This window comes from Mus caroli, unplaced genomic scaffold (genome assembly GCF_978045245.1).
Source record: "Mus caroli unplaced genomic scaffold, Mus_caroli_1 scaffold_11, whole genome shotgun sequence".
In the NCBI taxonomy this organism is placed as follows: Eukaryota; Metazoa; Chordata; class Mammalia; order Rodentia; family Muridae; genus Mus; species Mus caroli.
Genome location: NW_028227266.1, coordinates 113,973,027 through 113,997,767, shown reverse-complemented (window position 1 = coordinate 113,997,767; position 24,741 = coordinate 113,973,027). Strand labels below are relative to the sequence as shown.

Sequence of the window (24,741 nt, the reverse complement as noted above, 5' to 3'; positions counted from 1 at the left end):
AAACTGGCAATTTAAACACAGCCATAAACTATAAACTCACTACAAGAAAACAAATGCTTTCAGAATTTTGGCAGAAGAGAAACCCTAAACACAATGCAAAACCTAGACCCAAACATGGAAATTTTTATAAACATGACCATAAAAAATTTAAATGTTCCACTTAGCCAAAAATTGCTCAAGCTCAACAGCAGCTGGGCATGGAGAGGCTTGCATGTAATCACAGCGCTGGGTGGAGAGGCGAGCCTCGAACCCCACACGTCAGAAGGCTGGAGCACAACTGTGAGCCCAAGGTCAGCCTGGGTTACACAGGGAGAACTTGTCTCAAAACCACAATAAAAATTCAATATGTAAATACCCTACTAGGAGAAAATATCTAACAGTAGAAATAACTGTCAAGGGCTGGTGAGATGGCTCAGCAGGTAAGAGCACTGACTGCTCTTCTGAAGGTCCTGAGTTCAAATCCCAGCAACCACACACAACCACCTGTAATAATATCTGATGCCCTCGTCTGGTGCGTCTGAAGACAACTACCGTGTACTTATTTATAATAATAAATAAATCTTTGGGCTAGAGTGAGTAGGGACTAAGCAAGTGGGGTTGACTGGAGTGAGCAGAGATCCTAAATTCAATACACAAAAACCACACAAAGGCTCACAACCATCTGTACAGCTACAGTGTACTCAGATACATAAAATAAATAAATATATCTTTAAAAAAATAACAGTTAAAATTTTCTTCATAAACAAAGAGCAATTGCAAATCAAGAAAGAAACTGTCCTTGACAGAGAACATTATGAAGTAACAGCTTACATACAAAGCAGGGTGTGGCTCTGTGGTAGAAGACTGAGCATGGACAAGGACGGAAGTTCAAACTGACATGTGTTCTATGTGCGTTTGAAGGCGTACCGAGCCGTAGGCATGACTGGTGAAATGTCTGTGTGCCCATTCTGACCTGTGACATCCAACACTAAATGTCTGTCACTATTAAGGTTTTCCAGGGGAAAAAAGCAAACTGTTGCACACTAAAGTCATGGGCGTGTATGTTAGAGCAACTTTGTATCGTTGTGTAGGTTAGAGCAACTTTGTATAGTTGTGTATGTTAGAGCAACTTTGTATAGTTGTGTAGGCACAAGGACTGGGTGTCTGTGTCTGTGTCATTGGCCCCTATGAGCAGAGGTCACAGGAGAACCTTGGAGTCCTGCTCTGTCACTCTCAGCCTCAATCCATTGAGTCAGGGTCTCTCAGTCAACCTAAAGATGGGCTGGCTTAGATATCCGAGCCCCAGAGATCCTGTTGCCTCTGCCCTCCATGGCACTGGGGTTATGGGCACCTGCGTGGCTTTTCTTCTAGTCGGGGCTGGGATCTGAACTCAGGTCCCCGTGTGCTCTGAACCACTCAGTCCTCTCTCCAACTCATACAGCGACCTTTTTTTTAGAAGGCCACTTAGCAATGTAAAAATTTGGAGGACAGCCAGCAACAGTGGCACATGCCTATAACTCCTGTAATCAGGAATTCGAGGCTAGCCTGGGCTACTTGAGTCTGTCTCCAAAAATCTAAAAAAAAAAAAAAAAAAAGAAAAAAAATGGAAGGAAGGAAAGAAAAAACAATTCAGATAACTTAACAAGGCAGTGATAGCCATCTTCTGAGCCCCACTCAGCACCCTAAAAAGATTAAAGCTGTGCCCTGTGTCAGATATGGAGAGATCTCAAAAATGTATTCATAAGGGAAGAAAGGGGTACAGACAAATACATACACACCAACCAATGCACAGCAGTTCTTTCCTGAATTTACCAGGGCAGCCACAAGAACAACCCACTAGGAGCAGCAGCATCTCCAGCCAGCACATCTGCAGTGGCTTGAGACTGAACCTTTTAATCTTGTATTCTATTTCATGAAAATAAAACAGTGGACCAGGGTGTGGCTCAGGCAGTAAAGGGGTCACCCAGCATGTACAAGGCCCTGAGCTCAGTCCCCAGCACCATATAAACTGGTCACGGAAGCAGCCAGACTCTTGCGATCCCAGAACTCGAGAGACCTGTCATGAGTCCAAGGCTAGCCTAGGCTACACAGTGGAGACATGCTTGGAAGTCAAAGGTCATCCTTGGCTTAATAGTAAATGGGACTCATTTTCAACAAAAAGGAGAGAAAGAGGAGGAGGAAGAGGAGGAGGAGGAGGAAGTGGAGGAAGAAGAGGAGGAGGAAGAGGAGGAGGAGGAGGAAGAGGAGTTACACACAGGGGAAAACAAACTGGCTTGTCCAGGCATTTCTAAAATATTGAGGAAGTGGCCAGAAACTCCCTCTCTAGTTCCTGGAAAAGAGTCAGGGGGGGAATGACTTTTGAAGAAGGGACTTGCCTACGGCTCATCCCGCATCAGCTAAGGCCAGGCCAGCAGGGGACGGGGGAAGGGGGGCAGCAAGGCAAGTAAGGGCGATTGTTCAAAGCAAGCAAGGGTTTTCCTTCCAAAAGTATATAAACTCATTGGAAGACATTAATTTCACCTGTGCTTAGAGGTAGAGTAGGGTATCACGATAACTCTGGCAGCTCTAACCTACAAGCTACCGCTCAGGAGCCTGAGGCCAAAGATCTGCCAAGAGCCCAAGGCTCACCTGGGTGACACAGGGTGACTCCTAGTCCCCATATCAGAAGTGGAAGAGGATGAGGGTACAGAGAGACCTAAACGACTAAGGCACATCTTGGCACCATGAGTGAGAGGCAAACAGGTTATAGCAGATGGAAGGGCTGGAAGCGTGGAGCCTGGGACGAGAGGTGCAGCTCAGGGGTAAAGCACTTGCCTAGCAAGTACAAGGCCTTGGGTTTGATCCCTGGCACAACAACAGGAGAATACAAGTTTGAGGTGCAGCCAGCCCCTTTCTATCAGATATACAGAACGGACAAATGCAGCCATGGGATGCTGTAACTAAGTCTGAACCAATGAGAAAGCCCTGTTCAGGTGTTCAGTTTAACGAACATGCAGCGCTCCGCATGAAGGCATCTGGCAGGGGAGCCTGCGTTTTATCTAGACTCCAAAGTAAGTCATGAAAGCACTCACCCAACCCCCCCCCCCCCATCACATCACATCAAACACGCACTCTCCCAAGATGCTGAGACCAAATAAGTCATCCGCGCCAAACTCCCTGGGAACGGTTTCCATGCTCAGAATGCAGGAGCTCCCTGCAAGGACACAATCAATGTCAGGCCGTGGCCCCTACACAGTCCAGTCTTCCTGAACTGTACCTCAGGGTGCTCCACAGCGAAGTCTCCCACTCAAGCTTCTCTTTGGGCCTATTTGCAGCAGTCTACACTGACAGGAGTTCCTACCTAAAGCCTACAGACCTGCTCTCTGGACATCTGCGCCCCTCTGCCTCCTATCATAGGACAAGCTGTTTCTCTGGCTTTGAACTGCATGCAGCAAGAAAAAGACACATTCTGCTACCGCCTTCAAAATAAGTTAGGGGATGGGGAGATGGCTGTGTGGATAAAGGGCTTGCTACACAGGCGTGAGGATCCGAGTTCGGATCCCCAATGTCCATGTAAAATTCCAGCACTGTGACACTCGCCTGTAACCCCAACAACTAGGAGGATGGAGACAGGAATGTCCCTGGGGCTCATTGGCCAGCTGATGAGATCAGGTTCACTGAAGGATCCTGTCTCAAAAAATAAGACACTCAACACTGACCTCTGTCTTCGGAGTGCACATATGCATGCCTGCACAAACACACAATTATGATACAAATCTTGTCACCCCACATCCCTGAGATAAATGGGTGGCTGGGCTCCAGTCACCAGGTGATTCAGGAGGCTCCCTCCTCCTCCTCCTCCTCCTCCTCGCTTACCTACCTTGGAACTCATCTCCATGTGGTATTTGGCGCACGCTCGAAGCTGAGTCACCCACAACTGCTTCTCCTTCGAGTCAGCAGCTAAAATAGAGAAGAGGGAGAGAGGAAAGCTTGCGGATTGTTCGGATTGTTCACAAACACAACAACTGATTTGGTCGCCCACCTATGGGGGATGGAGACCCAGAGAGGGAGAGGGAGGACGGAGAGGGGGAGAAGAAACACAAACACAGACATTCTCTAACAGCCCAACAGAACAAACAAACAAAAAACCCACAAAGGACACTCAGACATCACACCCTAAAAATGTCTTCCAAAATGCCAGTTACAGTAACTAATGATTAGGCCTTTTTAAAAAAAAAAAAAACCTCCTCTGGAAAAGTTACTTTGTCACTTAATAAGGCAGCAGGGACAGCACTGGCACTGTTTTTAAACGCTTCTGTACCTCCTGTGGCTAATGAAAGGTTCCAGGTACAGTCTTCCAGTGTCCTTTGTTAAACAGAAGCGCTCTCAGAGATTTGCTTAAGGTCCTCAGACTTCTCCCAGAGACAGAAGGCTGGATGTGGCGTTAATGACATTAGTAAGAAGTCTTGCTGGGCATGGAGGCACACGCCTGAGATCCTAGCTCAGGAGGCTGATCTGGAGTCCGAGGCCAACAAGGCTTAAGGAATGGAGTTCCATGCCAATGTGGCTGGAGCCCAGAGTGAGACCTTACCTTTGTAAAAAAAAAAAAAAAAGGCTGGAAAAGGGTATTTCGAGGGAGAATGGTACAGTGGGTAAGGCACTTGATGTACAAGCGGGAGGTCCTGGGTTCAGATCCTACACACACATGTAAAAAGCCAGGCATTGTGTCACATCCCTAGAGCTCTAGCTGGGACGCTGAGACAGGAGGATGCCTGGGGCTTGCTGGACATAATACTGACAGAAAACTAATGGTACAAAAGGGAATTCTGCACAAATATTTATTCCCATGGAAAATTAGACCTGTTTACAAAGGTGAATCCAGTGTCCTTTGCCAAAACTCAGCTTCAGCCTGAGCTTTCAAGTAAAGTGGTGCAGAGTTTGGGCTGGAGAGAGCACTCAGCGCTTCACAGCATTGGCTGCTCCTACTGAGGGCCCAGCGTGGGTTTCCAGCGCCCACACGGTGGCTCACAGATGTCTGTGCCAAGGGATCCAGCATGCTCTTCTGACCTTCTGACACATCATGTACAGACACACAGGCAAGCAAATGCCAGCCAGAGCCAGCGCCAGCGCCAGGGAAATGAGAGACTAGACTATCTGGCGTCAGGACACAGAGAGGCCATAACATGCAAAAAACTATCCTGACATTTTTGAAGCTGATAAAGTTCAGCTAAACTTATGAATACCCCATGCAAAATTTAACAATAATTTCAGACTCACTATTAAATTTCTCTAAAAAAAAAAAAACACCAAAAAAACAAAAACAAAAAAAAACCAAGCGGGGCAGTGGTGGCCCACACCTTTAATCCCAGCACTCGGGAGGCAGAGGTAGGCGGATTTCTGAGTTCGAGGCCAGCCTGGTCTACAGAGTGAGTTCCAGGACAGCCAGGGCTACACAGAGAAACCCTGTCTCGAAAAAAAAAAAAACCAAAACAAAAAAACAAAAAAATCTGAAGCTCAATAATCCACAGAATATTAATAACTCCCCAACCAATTGGATGGTTCAGCTGTAGAATGAGTTGGCATTCTCTTCTGTGTGGTTTTGTGTCTCTATCAACCACACATGTGGAGGGAGGAACTGTTAAGTTTTCCCTTCTACAGTTTCTGCACCAACAATTTATTAAGCAATAAATGGCCAAGCGTCACCGAAGACCACATAAATCCAGCCAGCGGGAAGAGACGCTGCAGGAATCCTGAAAGAGGAAGACCCAAAACAAAGCCTTCAACTGCAGCTGGGGTTGTTTTATAGCTTCTGAGATAGGGTTCACGTCTAGATAATACAGAGAGATTAACTTGTCCCATCTCTGGGGTGTAAGGCTTGGCAGGAAAACAAGTGAAAATGGAACTGAGAGTCAGGAATCCAGGCCCTCAGCGTGGCTTCACAGCCGCCACCAGGCACGATCCAGGGTGGGAGGAGAGCCTGTCTTTGGTACTTTAATCTCACTTTAAAGAAACTAAAAAGGTTATATTAGAAGGCAAAAGTGTCAGCTACTAACACAGCCAGGCTTGGCTTGGGCCTTAAATAAACAACATTAGTCAAGGTGGGGGAGGGGACACGTGGGAAGATGAATATGTCCCTTCATTTTTGTCAAGTCAACTGGGTTTAGGATCACCATGGAAACATAACTTCTGAGCATGTGCGTGAGGGTATTTGCAGGGAGGTCTAACAGAGAGGGGAAGACCCAACCTAAGGTGAGTTCACCGTCCCATAGGCTCAGACTCCTACAAAATAAAAAACGAGAGCACTGAGAACAAGCATACACCTCTCTGCTTCCTGACTGTAGACGCCATGTGACCAACAGCTGCCTGCTCTGGCCACCATGTCGTCCCCACCAAGTTGGACTGTATCCTTTATACTGTGAGACAAAAAAAAAAAAAAAAAAAGGCACCTTCTCTCCTTAAGCAATTCTCTCAAGTGTTTTGTCACAGCTAAAAGTAACTACTGCAGCAGTGTATGCATGTGTGGGTGTGTACACACGAGTGCACACACATACACACTAATGTACATGTGCACACACACACACACATTCTGCTTATTTTATTTTATCAGAACCATAGCAGAATGCTGGTAAAATGATAATTAAATCATCCTGTAGTGATCAGGGCCAGCATTTCTGAATAATGGAGCTGCCTTGAGAATGTACATCAGCTTCAATGTACAATGGCTTTAATGTACAATGGCTTCGCTCCACAGTTGTCCCTCACAGTGGAGTCTTGGGGGGAGGGGGGCACCACAATGTCAGGGAAACTGACAGAGCAGGCTGCTGGCAGGAGCCACAACAATGCTGGACTGATAGAACATGGAGAACCTTTGCAAAGAGAAGGTTCTAGAGAAACTTTGGGAAAAAAGCTTACTCTGCTTACAGAGCACAACTCCCAGAGAGGCAATGGAGTGAAGTTTAAGAAACAGGGATTAGGGGAGACACACACACAAACACACAGATGTAGGGGGGGAGATGCACAGAGAGAGACATTCATGTAGAGAGAGAGAGAGAGAGAGAGGGAGGGAGAGAGAGAGAGAGAGGGAGAGAGATGTACATACACAAACATGTACTCACAAAGAAAGAGAGAGGCACATGTACACACAAACACACACACACACACGCACGCACTCAAAACATACAGAGAAGGCTGGAGAGTGAGAGGGCTGGAGAGATGGCTCAGCGATTAAGAGCACTGACTGCTCTTCCAGAGATCCTGAGTTCAATTCCCAGCAACCACAAGGTGGTTCACAACCATCTGTAATAGGATCTGATGCCCTCTTCTGGTGTGTCTGAAGACAGAGACAGTGTACTCAGATACATTAAATAAATAAATAAATCTTAAAAAAATACAGAGAGACACACACGCATACATACAGAAAGATGCACAAAGAGAGGCATGTGTGCACAAAGAGATATACATACATGCACAGAGGCATGCACACACACACACACACACACACACACACACAGGGGCTGGGGAGAGAGGCTTGAATGAATACTGGAAATCTTCAATGCTGAGCCTACTTTAACAGCTCCTTCTTCCCTGACAAGCAATTCCCAATGTTTGTTCTACTTCCCCACCCTGGGGAGGGTAGTGGCATCACCACTGAGTCCCGCCAGTTATTAAAGCTATTTTTTTTATTTGTTTTTTATACAGGATCTCACTATGGAGTCCTGGATAGCCTGAAACTCTATGTAGACCAAACTAGTCTTCAACTCAAAGAGACTTCCTGCCTCTGTGTCCCTAGTGCTGGGATCAAAAAGGGGTGGCTTGTTTTGTTCTTCAGATTCCCTAGTGGTTATTTAATCACATTTGTGTGTGTGTGTGTGTGTGTGCACATGTGTGTGTGTGCGTGTATGTACATGTGCTCACCAATGCCACAGCATACCTATGGAGGTCAAAGGACAATTTACAGGGGCTCGATTCTCTCCTTCTGTCACAAGAGACCAAGGAATGAAACTCAGGCTCTTAGCTGAGGAGTAAGCAGCAGGAGCCTGTATCCAGTGAGCCATCTCTCCAGCATTAAAGGTATTTCCCCACAGAAGAGCTGCCGATCAGTACAACACTGTGCAGCTGTTGAGAGGCCCTCACGCCGTCTCCAGAACAGGAACGTACCTCTCAGCTTGTACATCTCTCCGTTGGCAGAGTACACCACCAGCATGTGGGGAGCTTCGTCACTCAGGGACACGATGGCTCCAGACAAAGACAGGACTCCTCGGGGCTTCTGGTGCTTGCTCTGCTCATTCACAAAATACTGCAGGAGGCCAGCCTCAAAATCCAGCACAAAGTACCTGAACAGAAAGACAGCACATGACTTCTCTCTCCAGCCAGTCCCCTGCACCCATTCTACAAAGCCAGAGACCAGGGCTCTTCCTGGGACTCAGTGGGACCATGAGAACAATAGGGAATCAACTGTGATAGCAGAGAGGATCCTGGGATGCATGGGGTTCTGGGGAGAGCAGGAGTTTTTAGCAGGCCAGAAGCTGGGAACATCACCAGGCAGCAGATGACACGTGGCGCCTAACTCCCATCCTCACCCAGCAGCACCTTGACCTATGAGTGTTGTTCTTATGATTTCATGTAACTATTTCCACAGAGGCCTCTGCCACTCAGGGCAATCTGAGCCTGTGTTCTCAGGCCATGGACTCACACTTGGCGAGGAATAAGCCCTCTCCTAGTCCCTTTGGAGTGAAGGCTATGTCTTTGTCTCTATACATACACAGACACACACAAACACAGAGACACAGAAACACACATACACACACATACACAGAGACAAACATACATATACACACATAGAGAAACACAGAGACACAGAAACACACAGACACGTACACACACATACACAGAGACACACATACATACACACACAAACACAGACACACACACATACATACATACATACATACACAAACAGAAACAGAAACACACACAGAGACACAGACACACACATACAGACACAGACACATATGCACACATACACAATACACAAACACACACATTCACGGCATTGCTACCAGGACCTAACACCCACCTTACCATTAAGCTATATCTCCCACTCTGAAAGCTGTCATGCTACGTGTCCCACTATGGACTCCGGCAGTTCTAACACTGCTTATCCTAATGCAAGTCTTTCAGTGACAAGTCTTTCCAAAGGGTCTCAGAAATTACGAAGGTCAAAAGCAAACACCAGGCTCTTTTGGGGGAGGGAGCGGAGGAATTGGTGTCTCAGGTGTGGGGGATAGGCCTCACATGTAGGGGTTCCTAAGTTCTATCGGCAGCACCAAGCCCCCGCACGCAGGGGTCCTGAGGTTTGGGAAATGATGGTACACGTGATGGCCCCCACACCATAGCTTATAAGTAACCATAGTTATTTAAGAATGAAAAACTTTTCTTCTTTTTTTTTTTTTGGTTTTGCGAGACAGGGTTTCTCTGTGTAGCCCTGGCTGTCCTGGAACTCATTTTGTAGACCAGGCTGGCCTCGAACTCAGAAATCCGCCTGCCTCTGCCTCCCAGAGTGCTGGGATTAAAGGTGTGCACCACCACGCCCGGTTTAAGAATGAAAAACTTTTTACAATTGATTAACTTTTTCCCAAATAGCTACCAAGTTGTTAGGAAAGAGTTTAGAAAATTGTGAAGTACTGTATAAATGCAGTTAGTTTTCTAGAGCAAAAAATATCTTGCTATGTAGCCCAGGCTAGCCTCAAACTATCAAGCAATACTGCAGCTTATGACTGCCAAGTGCTGGGTTTACAGACATGCACCAACCCTGGTTTAAGCAGCTCTGGGGATCCAATTCGGGCCTTTGTGCATGCTAGGTAAGCATTCTGCCAACCGCGCTATTCCAGGCTCCCAAGAGTCGAAACACAAATGCACAAATAAACTGCTTGCACTGATGAAGGCTATTTACAAAGTACTCCTTTCAAGCTAGGGGGGGCCTAGTGGCTCACACCTGTAATCCTGGGATCAGGAGGTAGAGGCAGGAGGATTGCCTCACATGAGAGGCCAACTTGGGCTATATTGTAAGATTCTGTCTGATAAATAAATTGGGGCAGCTAAAGTAGTTCAGAGCACTGACTGTTCTTCCAGGGGACATGAATTCAAGGCCCAGAACCCACATGGCACTTTACAACTATCTATAACACCAGTTACAGCTCACCCAATGCCCTCTTTTGGCCTCATCGATACTTCATGAACATGGTATACAGACATGTAGGCAAAACACCCACACACATAAAATAAGCCATCTCAAAGTTAAAATAAATAAATAAGTAGCCAAGTGTGTTGGCACATGCCTTTAATCCCGGCATGTGGGAGGTAGAAGCAGGAAGATAAGGAGTTCAAGGCCTTTCTCAGCCACACAGTGAATCGGAGTCCATCCTAGATTATTTCTTGAGACCTGTCTCAAGAGAAAGATAAGGATGGGAGAGGAGGGAGAGAGAAAAGGGGGAAGGATGAGAGAGGAGGGAGAGAGGAAGGGAGGGAGGAGGGAAAGGAGAGGAGGGAGAGAAGAAGGGAGGGAAGAGGGAAGGGAGAGGAGGGAGAGAGGAAGGAAGGGATGGGAGAGGAAAGAGAGAGGGGGGAGGGAGGAGGGATAGGAGAGGAGGGAGAAAGGAAGGGAGGGATGGGAGAGGAGAGAGAGAGAGAGGGAGGGAGGAGGGAAGGGAGAGGAGAGAGAGAGGAAAAGAGGGACGAGGGATAGGAGAGGAGGGAGAGAGGAAAAGAGGGAGGAGGGATAGGAGAGGAGGGAGAGAGGAAGGGAGGGATGGGAGAGGAGAGAGAGGGAGGGAGGAGGGAAGGGAGAGGAGGGAGAGAGGAAAAGAGGGAGGAGGGATAGGAGAGGAGGGAGAGAGGAAAAGAGGGAGGAGGGATAGGAGAGGAGGGAGAGAGGAAAGGAGGGAGGAGGGATAGGAGAGGAGGGAAAGAGAAAGGGAGGGAGGAGGGATGGGAGAGGAGGAAGAGAGAAAGGGAAGGAGGAGGGATGGGAGAGGATGAAGAGGGGAAGGGAGGAGGGATAGGAGAGGAGGGAGAGGGGAATGGAGAAAGGAAATCATGTAGTTATTTTCTAAATATAGTTGAGATTTTTATTTATTGGAGGATGGGATAGTGTCTGGCTAAGGGTTTTAACACAGAGGGACATGGTGTCCCTTCAACATGGCCTTTGAAAGTAAGATCAGCTGGAGTTACAGGCAGATGACAGTCATCCAACCTGGCATTGAGAAAAGCCATTTCTGTTGGTCACAGCTCCTGGGAAGAAAGAAATTAAACTTGGCTTCCTGCCAGGTAACAGCTCTGTCAGGTCCAGCCTGGAGCCATATCTGAAAGTCATGGCTTTCATTCTGAGGAAAGTTAACCATATTTCTAGATTAGGCTGCATTAGCCAAATGAAATTGCCAGATAAATCTCTAAAGGCCTTTTCTTCCCGAGAACAGTGGAAACAGTTGTCTGCAGAGGCCCCGCAGGGCTCCGAGGCAGGTGGCAGGTCTTTCTGGAAGGGTTGAGGACAAGTATCAGTCACTCACGTCCTTAGATGCCATGGTGCTTTCAGAGAAACACCAAGTGCACACAAGCGTGCATACAACCCACAACACCTGTGCACATCACACACCTGTGCACATCACACACCTGTGTTCACACTCCCATACATAGACGCTCACACACACCCTCACAAACCACTCCTGGAATGGCTATGCAGCCACAGCCTCGCTCATGCCTGCCAGGCACACGCAACCATATATTGATGCTCATTCATGGGCAAGGGACCTGAGCATTTGGAACCTTGAGTCCTATTTGCAAAAGCCAAAAGCTGACTGACTTTCTTCTGTAGAATATCTTATTATCTCTGTGGCCTAAGATCAGCCTGCTTAGAAAACAATCCCTCCCCAGTGTATATATTTAGTCCTAAACATAGACTGTAAACCCCTCCCAGCGTACACATTACAATCCTAAATGCAGATTTCTCTAATTTCATTTCTGTTGCTATAATAAGATACCCTGGTCAAAAAGCCAGGTAGGGGAAGAAAGGTTTGGGGTTTATCTGGATCACAATTCCAGGTAACAGTCCACCACATCACATCCACCACACCACACCCACCACATCATATCCACCATATCACACCCACCACATCACATCCACCATATCACACCCACCACATCACACCCACCACATCACACCCACCACATCACATTCACCACACCACACCCACCACATCATATCCACCACATCATACCCACCACATCACATCCACCACATCATACCCACCACATCACACCCACCATATCACACCCACCACATCACATCCACCACATCATACCCACCACATCACACCCACCATATCACACCCACCACATCACATCCACCACATCATATCCACCATATCACACCCACCACATCACATTCACCACACCACACCCACCACATCACATTCACCACATCACACCCACCACATCATATCCACCATATCACACCCACCACATCATATCCACCATATCACACCCACCACATCATATCCACCATATCACACCCACCACATCATATCCACCATATCACACCCACCACATCACATTCACCACATCACACCCACCACATCACATCCACCATATCACACCCACCACATCACATCCACCATATCACACCCACCACATCACATTCACCACACCACACCCACAGCTGAGAGCACAGAGAAATGAATCCTTCCTTGCTTTCTGCCACTTCTCTCCTGTAGAGCCCAGGACTTCATGGGGAATGGTGTCGCCCACAGTGGGCTGGGTCCACCTACATCAGTTAACTATCAAGACAATCCCTGCAGACACATCCAATCTGAATAATTTTTCAGGTAAAACTCTGCCCAGGTTAACTTTATTGGTTTTGGGTTTTTTGTTTTGTTTTGTTTTGGATGGGGGAGGGTGTGGTTTGGTTTGGTTTTTCGAGACAGGGTTTCTCTGTGTAGCCCTGGCTTGTCCTGGCTTGTCCTGGAACTCACTCTGTAGACCAGGCTGGCTTCCAACTCAGAAATCCACCTGCCTCTGCCTCCCAAGTGCTGGGATTAAAGGCGTGCGCCACCACTGCCAGGCCCAGGTTAACTTTAGATTGTGCCAAAGTTGAAGTTTAAAACCAACCATCACATAGACAAAACCGTTTCCTCGATGCACATAATACAAAGCTAAATGCAACCTCTGCTGATGTGCACATTACAATCCCAAACTCACACCATAGCCCCACGCCAGTGCTCACATGCATCCCCAAGCACAGGCTCTGATGTGCCCCGAGCAGAGGCTCTACCGGCAGTCAGGGGGCTGCCTGCATAATCTACCACAGAGCCAACCAGATGGAGATTGAGGGTAGCCTGTGTTTGTTCTGAAATTTCTGATTCTTCAACTCCTGAATACTGAACACATGTGTGCTATCATACCTGGTTTATAAAGCTCTGAGAGTCATACTTAAGGCTCTACCAACTTAGTGACAGTCTGGGCCCTTGATGTCTGTCTTTATTTAAGAATTAGCAGCGGTAGCAATAGCAGCGTGTGTGCACACTCATGCACACATGCACACAGGTGCCACAGCCACAAAACAACTTTCAAGAATCTGTTCTCTCCGTCATATGGACCTTGGGAATTGAACTTGGGTCTTGAGGGTTGTGTGGCAGGCAGGTCCTATTCCAACCAGCTGAGCGGTCTCAGCCGCACTCAATTTCTCAGGATAATTTCCTGAGCACCTACTATGGAGCAGCTTTCCTGCTGTAGTGCCGGGAGGTGAGAGCTGATGATAGTGACACGAAAAGAAAACTCAGAGTCCAGCCGTGACGCTGCCTCATGACAGAAGCGAGTGGGTTAGTACGGTGGAACGTGTGAGGTTCCCAGGATTGAGAAACTGAGAACTGCGGATGAGGAGCCAGAATGGAAAAGGAAGAACAGGGTTGAAACAGCCTTGAGCATGGTGAAAGGGAAGAGAGGAAAGAAATTCATAGTGCCTGGAGTAGAAGCCATCTTCACTCCCCACTAAGAGGCCTCAATGAACAGTGGCAAGCATGTTACCTACAGTGTGAAAGAGGTTGGGAGAGGCCTTGCCATGCAGGGGGTAAAGCAGTTAGCTACTAGAGAGCTTCCATCTTCTTCAGCATGGACTAGGGAGGCTAACCAGCTCTGCCCCCCAGTGTTCGCTGTATACCCAGCTGCGACTGTCCTAAGCACAGAGTCTGGCTGTCCCTATGCCTGCCCCATTATGTTAATAGTTCAACCAGGCCAGGTCAACAGAAACAGCACTGTGCTATCTGGGGAGATAGGCAGGCTGATGTTCTTGGGAACATCGCCAGCTCAAGTGGCAAAGCTTCCCAACAGGTGTAGCGGTGACGGAGAGGCAGAGAAAGGAAAACATTGGTCAGCTTGCCTCTCCCGTTGATTTATTCTACGACCCCAGCCCATGATGGTCCCATCTACACTGAGGGTGGGTCTCCCCTCCTCAGATAAGCCTCTCTGGAAACACTCTTAGACATATGGAGGTAGGTGACCCATCCCAGTGAAGTTGGTAATTGTGCTGGGTGGTTTTAATTATAAATCCAGCTAGCCTGTAGGCATGTCAGGAGGAGACTGTCTTGATTTCATCCACTGAGGTAAGGAGACTCAGCCTATAAGCGGGTGCCACCATGCCCTTCGATCCTGGACTATGTTAGGGAAGCTGGCTGAGTGTCAAGCAGACAGGCAGTTGACTGCAGCTGTGATCTGTGCGGATGTTTTAAGCTCCTGCTGTCTCCACTTCTCTGTCACAATGTATCAGAACTCTAAACAGGGAGCTAAAGGAAACTCTGGCTTCCCTAGGTTGCATTTTGTCAAGGTGCATTATCACAGTGACAGAAACAAAACTGGGATGGCCACGAGGATGAAACGCTGCACAAGCAAACAAAAAGGGACACATGGTAGTCGTAATCGTTAGCAATACGTGAATGAGGCTACAAGGAGACCAGTCTCACACGCACACTGGAATTACTACAAATAAACAGACCTACAATAGCCAGCCGTGAGAATGTGGGACCTGGAGGAATGGCAACAGTTAATGGGGAAGCATAAACTTCCCCCTGAAGCCCAGTTAGGCCTCCTACAAAGTGACTCAAAAGAATGGAAGCATCTATCCACACCAAATTAGTGTGTGCAAACACATGGTGAGGCATTCCTTACAGTGGGCAGGGACTAGAAGCCATTCAGTGATCCATCAGCCTGTGTGCAGATGGAGGCCACGGACATCTACAGTGGAATACTATTCAGCATCAAGGATGGCATAAGACAGAGAAGGGCCTCAAAATTATGCGAGGCTTAAGAAGCCAGAGGCAGTCTCTAGATGGTCCTTGCTTCTGTCTCAGCTCCAAACTTTGTCTCTGTAACTTTTTCCATGGGTATTTTTCCCCCTTCTAGGAAGGAACAAAGTATCCACACTTTGGTCTTCCTTCTTCTTGAGTTTCATGTGTTTTGCAAATTGTATCTTGGGTATTCTAGGTTTCTGGGCTAATATCCACTTATAAGTGAGTGCATATCATGTGTGTTCTTTTGTGATTGGGTTACCTCACTCAGGATGATATCCTTTAGATTCATCCTTTTTTTTTTTTTTTTTTTTTTTTTGAGACAGGGTTTCTCTGTATAGCCCTGACTGTCCTGGAACTCACTTTGTAGACCAGGCTGGCCTTGAACTCAGAAATCTGCCTGCCTCTGCCTCCCAAGTGCTGAGATTAAAGGCGTGTGACACCACACCCAGCTACCAGATCCATCCATTTGCCAATGATAGCTGAGTAGTACTCCATTGTGTAAATGTATCACATTTTCTGTATCCATTCCTCTGTTGAGGAACATCTGGGTTCTTTCCAGCTTCTGCCTATTATAAATACGACTGCTATGAACATAGTGGAGCATGTGTCCTTATTACAAGTTGGAACATCTTCTGGGTATATGCCCAGGAGAGGTATTGCTGGATCTTCCGGTAGAACTATGTCCAATTTTCTGAGGAACCACCAAACTGATTTCCAGAGTGGTTGTACCAGCTTGCAATCCCACCAGCAATGGAGGAGTGCTCCTCTTTCTCCACATCCTCACCCACAACTGATGTCACCTGAATTTTTGATCTTAGTCATTCTGACTGATGTGAAGTGGAATCTCAGGGTTGTTTTGACTTGCATTTCCCTGATGATTAAGGATGTTGAACATTTTTTCAGGTGCTTCTCAGCCATTTGGTATTCCTCAGTTGAGAATTCTTTGTTTAGCTCTGTACCCCATTTTTAAATAGGGTTATTTAGTTTTCTGGAGTCCAACTTCTTTAGTTCTTTATATATATTGGATATTAGTCCCCTATTGGATTTAGGATTGGTAAAGATCTTTTCCCAACCTGTTGGTGGCCTTTTTGTCTTATTGACGGTGTCTTTTGCCTTGCAGAAGCTTTGCAGTTTCATGAGGTCCCACTTGTCAATTCTCGATCTTACAGCACAAACCATTGCTGTTCAGGAATTTTTCCCCTGTGCCCATATCTTCAAGGCTCTTCCCCGCTTTCTCCTCTATAAGTTTCAGTGTCTCTGCCCCACCCATGGATCCATCCCATAAATAACCACCAAACCCAGACACTATTGCATATGCCAACAAGATTTTGCTGTCAGGACCTTGATATAGCTGTCTCCTGTGAGACTATGCCAGTGCCTGGCAAATACAGAAGTGGATGCTCACAGTCATCTATTGGATGGAACAATGAAGGAGAAAGTACCCAAGGAGCTAAAGGGGTCTGCAGCCCTATAGGAGGAACAACAATATGAACTAACCAGTACTTCCCAGAACTCTGTCTCTAGTTGCATATGTAGCAGAGGATGGCCTAGTCAGCCATCAATGAGAGGAGAGGCCCTTGGTCTTGTGAAGATTCTATGCCCTGGTATAGGGGAAATGCCAGGGCCAGGAAGTGGGAGTGGGTGGGTTGGGGTGCAGGGAGTGGGGGGAGGGGATAGGGGATTTTCGGAGAGGAAAGTAGGAAAGGGGATAGTATTTGAAATGTAAATGAATAAAATATCTAATAAAAAAAAAAAAGAAAAAGCCAGAGGCAGAATTTGACATATGGTCACATGGACTGTGTGTGAAATGTCCAGATGAGGGAGAGAGAGAGAGAGACAGACATGAGATGAGTCCTCGATGTTGGGGGCTGAGGGTGGTGTTGGAACTAAAGTGACGGCAAATTCAAGCGGCAGGTGTTTGACAGGACGCTCTGCGGAAAGGGACAGTGGCATGGAGAAGAGAGAAAATAGCTGACATCTTGATTTGATACAGACGATGGCTCTTAAAGTCTCTGGGTCTGGAAAATTCCCCGTCCTCTCTCCCCACAGGACAGGACACAGCCCCTTCACTCACTCCCCACCTGTTGCTTTAGGAAAATGAGTCTTACCTACTGAATCCTTTAGGGTTTAGAATGCCCCCCTTCTCTGACCAAGGGTTCGATCCCATAGCAGACATCCTAAGCTAAGCAGGGACAACTGTCATCTGGTGGAGGGGTGGGGCTTAGTACTCCCTGCTCATGGTGAATCTGACCAATCCTGAAGGCACCTTATGCTGAAAATGGACCACAGCCATCTGTTTCTTCCAGTTGGAATAGTATGAACCACAAAGTTCTTAGAAGGTAGGTGTGTGTGTGTGTGTTCTCAAAGTGAACGTCAATAGCTGTCAACACTATAAACAAACTAAAACTACCTGAAACATATACTTAGAACAAGCAGATTTTACAGCATGCCAATTACATCTTCATAAAAGGGGTTAAACAAGGAAAACGTCTGCAGTGTGCCCTTCAACAGCCCATGGGGGTTAGGGTTAGGGGGAGGTGGAGTTATCAAGGGGGAGGGGGAGTTATCAATGCTGTGACTGACAGGAGACATTGATGAACTGGAAGGTGGATGTGAGAGGCGTGGATGCCGAGTGTGGAGGGCTCTGAGATGGAGGTTCGAAATGCTGAGATCATTGGGAACTGAGTGGCCTGAGTGACAAACCACAGAAAGGAATGTGCAGCCACTGGTCCCATGGGTAAAGGTGCTTGATGGTCTGAGTTCAGTTCCCCAGGGCCTGCATGGTGGAAGGAAAGAGTCAATCCCACGGGTTGTCCTCTGTCCCAGTAGGCATGCCCAGCCCAAGGAAATAAATGGAAGGAAGAAAACTCAGGGCTAAAGGCAGAGCTCTGTCAGTGGGGTGCTTACATTACAAGCTTGAGGAGGACCCCAGCTTGATCCCCTAAACCAACTTAAAAAAAACAAAAAACAAAAAAATGTGCTTGCCTCATGGTACACAAGTATGATCCCAGCACATTGAGAAGTGCAGAGGAGGGTTCCTGGGAATCACTGGCCAGGCAGCCTACTCTGGGAGTTCTAGGCCAGCGTAAGATGTGGTCTCAATAATAGGAGAAAATAGAGAAAAACAGAAAGGGGAAAGAGGGAGAGAGATAGAGAAGGAGGGGAGGAAGGAGCGGAAAAGAGAGCAATGAAAGGAAGGAGGGAGGGAGGGAGAGAGGGAAGGAGTGCAGAGAGGAAGACAGGAATGAGGAGGAGTGGCCTAGACCTCAGACTCAATGAACTCTAATATTAAAGAGAGAGGGGTCAGTGACCCCACCTTTACTGTGAGCAGCAAGAACGCTGGTACATTTAGAAACCACCACGCAGTAGGTAACCTGGACTCTGAAACCGGGTGTGGCGGAAACTAGGTGTGGCAAAAGCAGGCCCTGCTACTCACTAGTGCCCATCTTCTCGTCTCTCACAAAGAGAACACAGAGCTGCTGCCAGGGCGTTCTACCAAGCACAGTGGGGCCATGTAGCCGGAACGAACCTTTGGCATCCGCTCAGAACCACACTGAACACAACACTGGGCGGAGCCACTGGGCAGAGCCACTGGGCGGAGCCACTAGGCGGGGCCACTGAGCGGGGCCACTGGGCGGCATGGGTACCTTTACAATTTTCAGACTTATTTATTCTATACCTTGTGCGTGAGTGTTCCACCTGCATATATGTCTGTGCACGGTGTGCCTAACTGGTGCCCGTGGCGATCAGAGGGGGTGTTAGATCCCTAGAACTGGCATGGCAGATGGTTTTGAGCTACCATGTGGGTGCTGAAAATTAAACCTGGGTCCTCTGCAAGAGTAGCAAGGACCTTAACTGTCAATGCAATTCTCCAACTTATAGATATCTTTAAAACAAGGAATTACAATGCTCATTGCTTTCCCCCAACAAAAATGGATACCACCGTTACATTCAATATTGAATCCAGTGACTGTTCCTGCCCCCAAGGACCTGACGGGGTCATGTTTGAAAGATGACTGGGTGGTAGGCAATGAACGAAGGCACCAGCTGTCCAGAAGCCACGGTTACCCGTGGGGAATGTGCTGCAGAACCCAGGCTGAGGAGACACCTATGGCTGCTCCAAGGGAACATCAACTATGCCCTTGTTTCAGCAAAATGCTCGACAATTAGTCTCTGAGAATAATGCAATATGGCTGCCAAATCCACGTGCCCAGCACTGGAAATGGTGCTTAGCACCCACGGCTTTCTATGTATGAAAGCCATAATAATACTACATTAATCTTAAGAAACTCAGGGTAATTACCAGATGACAGCGATACCAACCAGCCACTCACCACCAGTCACAAAGCTTCCAAAGCCCAGAATCTACTTCCTGGAAACTCAAGTAACTAACGTCGTCACATTGAAAATTCTTTGTAGAAGAGAAGACAATTATTACATCAGTTTTACACAGCTCAGAAAAACAGGGACTTCCTAAGGGCTGTGGAGGTCAGACATCGACATCAGGTGTCTTCCTCAGTAGTTCCCATCTTAAGGTCTGAGACAAGATCACTCACTGGGTCTGGGGCTCCCTGGTTGGCTAGACTGGCTGGCAAGCAAGCCCCTTGCCAGCACTGAGATGCCTGGATTTTTATGTGAGTGGCAGAGATGGAGCTAGGTCCTTGTATTGTGGGCACTTCATGTAGGATCTTCCTTGTTTGTTTACTGGGTATATTGTTGTGGATTTGGTCTAACGCTTGTATCATGCTAACCAGGTTCCCAAAACTGCATGAGAATCTGTGTGTAAGACACTGAAGGTTCCTGCCCCCGTTGGCTTTGATTGGTAAATAAAGTTGCCGGTGGCCAATGGCTGGGCAGGGAGACAGAGGCAGGAAGGACTTTAAGATTCGTGGGTAAGGGGACCAAGAGAGGAAGGAGGATTTAGAACTGCCATTCGAGAAAGGAGAAAGACCAGACCTGAGAAGTGTAGGACAGAGAGATTTCCAACATGTAAGAGTCAGGGATGGTGGCCCAGGAAGGCTGCAGGCCTGGGGCTGGGGTGGCCAGGATGGAATATAGGTTTTAGTCGGTAATAATTCAGGAATGTTGGAGGGGAGAGTGTGCTAGCTGCATGGAGGTTTGGAGTGGTCCAGTCATTGAGCTGTTTAAGGCATACTAAAATAGAAGGCTGTGTGTGTGTGTGTGTGTGTGTGTGTGTGTGTGTGTGTGTGTGTGTGATCTTTCACTCAGGAGCCCAGAAAACTGGGGCAGGTGGCAGGGAGGACTTCCCTGCTGCCTCCACCCCCTGGTGGATGACAGCATCATTAATCACCTACAACTACAGTGTATCCTGAGCTTGCTTGCGCTTTCAGCCAGTGACAGACTACAGAAAACTGCAGTGAGCACAGAGAAAACTCAAGACTGGGAATCCGTCCCTCCACACCTTCCCATGGAGAAGTAGGCACCGCTGTTTCTGATTTGGAAACAGGCGTGCCAAGGCACAGAGGGGCTGACTAACCCCAAGAGTTTTAGACCTAAGCAACAGCAGATGCAATCTGCGGCCGCAGGTATAGTTCGGTACTCAAGTGCTTGCCTAGCACAGAGGATGCCATGGGTTCAATCCCACCAGCACCAAAAATGTAAGAACACAGCAGATGTAGTCATTTGCCCACAGCACACTTCTGACCGTACACTACATGGCTTTTCTCAGAGATAGAGGCCTGTTAAAACTCCCACTTCAGGGCACAGGGCCTCAACTTCACTTTCTTTCTCTCTCTCTCTCTTTCTTTTTCTTTCAGATTTATTTATTAATTATATGTGTGTACACTGTAGCTGTCTTCAGACACTCCAGAAGAGGGCATCAGATTTTTGTTAAAGATGGTTGTAAGCCACCATGTGGTTGCTGGGATTTGAACTCAGGACCTTTGGAAGAGCAGTTGGTGCTCTTAACCGCTGAGCCATCTCACCAGCCCTCTTTCTTTTCTCTCTCTCTCTTTCTTTCTCTCTCTCTCTCTCTCTCTCTCTCTCTCTCTCTCTCTCTCTCTCTTTCATGTATTTGGGTGATTTGCCTGCATGTATGCCTGTGCACCACTGGCATGCAGTGTCTACTGAGGCCAGAAGAGGGCATCAGATCCCCTGGGACTGGCGTTACAGATGATTCTAAGTTCCCATGTGGGTGCTGGGAATTGAACCCCGGTCCTCTGTTAGACTGGCCAGCACTCTTAACCACTGAGCCATCTCCCCAGGACCGTCCCACCCATCCCCAATTTTTTAGATTTTATTATTTTGTGCATGCATGTGCATCAGTGTGTGGATGTGCTCATATGACTGCAGGAACCTGGAGGAAAGGTATCAGGTGCCCTGGAGCTGAACTCACAGGTGGTTCCGGTCTGTCTGAAATGGGTGCTGGGAACTGAACTGGCATCCTCTGCAAGAACAGTAGGAACACTTAACCAATGAAGCCATTTCTCCATACCCACACCACCCCCATCCCCCAAAGAACTATTTTAAATGCAGGGAGGTGAAAAAGAGGAAACACTGGAAATTTTTCAAATACAGACAGGAATTCAGAGGCAGAGAACTCCAGGGTGCCCAGGAATAGTCTCAATGCCAGAGTCAGCATAGGAGAAGGAAAGGAAAGGGGACAAAAAGGGATCCACAAACTGAGGGAAGAATGCTTCGGGGGTGGCAGGGGGTCACAGGAAATACAGTGAGGGTCAGTCTTAGCTGTCAACTTCCCTGGACTCCGAGTCACCTAGAAGACACACTAATGTGTGTGTCTATGAAGGGATGTCTAGGAAGGTTTAACAAAGATGGAAAGTGTCTCCCTCACATGAGCGGAGCGAGCTGTCCATTGCTCCTGCTGGGATGTCTTTGCCATCATGACAGACTGCACTCTCAAACTGTGAACCAAAAGAAACCCTAAAGTTGCTTCTGTAGGGTCTGTTACCCTGGGGAGAAAGTTAGCCAACAGCGCCCTGCTTTCCTCTCTCGGCCTCTCCCACTATCTCCTCTCCGGGGCGGGCGGCTCACACCTACATTAGTTTGATTGCTCAATTTCCTTTTGCCCAGCGTGACCCACACCTCCCAGACTGGCAGGGAACCAAAAACACTCAGCAAGAGCCTAATAGCCACCCAGTCAGCAATCTCATGGCCGGGCAGGACAGGCCGGGCCAAGCAGGCAATTAGTCCCAGGCACTAATGCACCAAGAAGCCAGAGTGATCTATGGGCAATCAGACCGGACTACCTCAGAAGGATCTAGAAAAGTACGCAGTTTCCAACTGAAATGCCCTGGCTGGCTAGCTGGCTGCTGGCTCCACCTGGCATTTAATTAGGTGAATCTGAAAGAGCAAATGAGGAACCACCATGTGCTAGATTGAAATCTGTGTCCCTACAGCACAGAGCTGTGCACAGAACTGTCTGTGGGGACCACGTGGAGTCCTATCACAGTCGCTCGGGTCTTCCCGGGGCAACTGTGGGCACACAAGGCACTCTCCAGAGAACACATAATTCCAAAGAGAGGCCCAGTCTGGGCCAGAGTTGGACACCAGCTTAACTCAAAGGCCACCATATAGGAGTTATTCCCAGCTCAGTCAGAACTTGTCACAACTGTGTTTAGCCGCTGAACTCAGAAGAAAGGTGTAACCTGCCCTGTTTTCTGGGGGTGGAGGAGGGCACCAGGGGCAGCATCTGTGTGCTCATGAGCAGAATCCTCACTTTGGGGGTTTCCGGCAACAAACATTTCTAAAAAAGCAGAGGCAGGTGTTATAAAGATTAAAAGACGCTAGAAGGGCTGGAGAGATGGCTCAGCGGTTAAGAGCACTGACTGTTCTTCCGAAGGTCCTGAGTTCAAATCTCAGCCACCACATGGTGGCTCACAACCATCGTAATGAGATCTGACGCCCTCTTCTGGTGTGTCTGAAGACAGCTACAGTGTACTTATATACAATAGTAAATAAATCTTTGGGCCAGAGCAAGCGGGGCCAGAGCGAGCAGAGGTTCTGAGTTCAATACCCAGCAACCATATGTACATTCTCACGACCATCTGTACAGCTACAGTGTACTCATATGCAATAAATAAATAAATCTTTAAAAAGAAAGAATAAAAGATGCTAGAAATGGTTTGTCAAAAAGAAAGCAGAGATGGACAACCCCTCAGAAAGGCTGAATTAAAGGGGAAACTTAGAGCATAGGTAGCCATAACAGGACCCTAGGTGGGAGAGCAGAAATGCAGGTCCCAGAACTTCCTTAGGAGAGACGGATCATGATTAGCATGGCGGGCACCCCATCAGACCCCCACAATTCCAAAGGAGAGGAATTCCTGGTTCTTGGAGGACTCCCCACCTATGTCCCACCAGGCAACCCCACCTATGTGTCAGTCACAAGGCAGGAAGGCACTAGGAGAGAAGTAAAACCAATTCAAAGTACTGGGTCTAGGTACTCGGGGGTGGGGGGGTGGGGGTGGGGGGCGGGGCTCTGGGTCTAAGCAATGGGGGTGGGGCTCTGGGCTCACAACTGCAAGGGTGAGGGAGACCTAAAGCCCACAGCAGGAAAGGCCATGGCAGGCTTGCTGATCCACTCTATCCAGTAGCTGCGGGGAGGTGTGGGCTGGTTTCTGGGAGAGAGTGGCCTCTAACGTAACAGCAGGCACACACACAAATCAAAGACACGAGCAACAGAGGCACTGGGTGATAAAAACTATCTTCCCCTCAGGAGCTGTGGGCACAAGCTGAGGCAGTGTTTGCAAAAGCCTCAAAGTTCTCCTCCGCATACAGCAAGCCCAGTGCAGCGACCACCAAATTGTATAAATGAAGGAAATGCTAACCAGTTGTAGTAGCTGGCCTGTTTATGCAGGGACACGATCCGTGGTGGCTTTCTGTAGGTACAAGCTCAAGCCACACACAAGAACATTAAGTTCATTAATGCGTCCGGGAGCACGTGACATTCCATAAGGAGAGCCACTTTCAGGACATTAGTGACGACTCTTGAGGGCAGTTGAGATTAAGGTCCGGAAAGAGAGGAGGGCAGAGATTAGCAGGAAAACACTCCCTGTCAAAACCTTGCCACTTGCTTAGCCACCCTGACTAGTCCAATTACCTCAAACAAAGGAAAACTTCACAGAAAGACAAGGAAGGATGGGGTTGGGAGGTGGGGAGCGCATGGTGGCACACGCCTGTCTCTTCAGCACCCAGGAGCAGAAGCAAAGGGATCAAGAGTTCAAGGCCAGAGGCTGGAGAGACAGCTCAGTCAGCAAAGTGCTTGCTGGACACACACACAAGGACCTGCTCTCCACCCCTAGAACTTAGGTTTAAAACAAAGCAGCATAGCACACAGGCACATGGTGACATTTGTATTCTCATTGTTGAGGGGGCAGAGGTAAGAGGACCCTTGGCTTGCTGGCCAGTCAGCCTAGAGAAATCAAAGTGCTTCACACAAAGCAAGATGGACAGCTCCTGAGAATCACTCCGT

The 24,741-nt window shown here is 47.9% G+C and overlaps 1 protein-coding gene across 4 annotated transcripts in view; it reads right to left on the bottom strand.

Moving 5' to 3' along the window:
• Positions 1-24,741, bottom strand: part of Osbpl10 (oxysterol binding protein like 10) — a 243,057-nt gene that overhangs the window by 152,860 nt on the left and 65,456 nt on the right. For all 4 annotated transcript variants that reach the window (XM_029482011.2, XM_021172670.3, XM_029482014.2 and 1 more), the window contains exons 2-3: positions 8,116-8,291; positions 3,839-3,918 (exon numbers count right to left, since the gene is read on the bottom strand). In XM_029482011.2, coding sequence (XP_029337871.1) covers positions 3,839-3,918; positions 8,116-8,291 — 256 coding nt within the window. The remainder of the gene's footprint in view (positions 1-3,838; positions 3,919-8,115; positions 8,292-24,741) is intronic.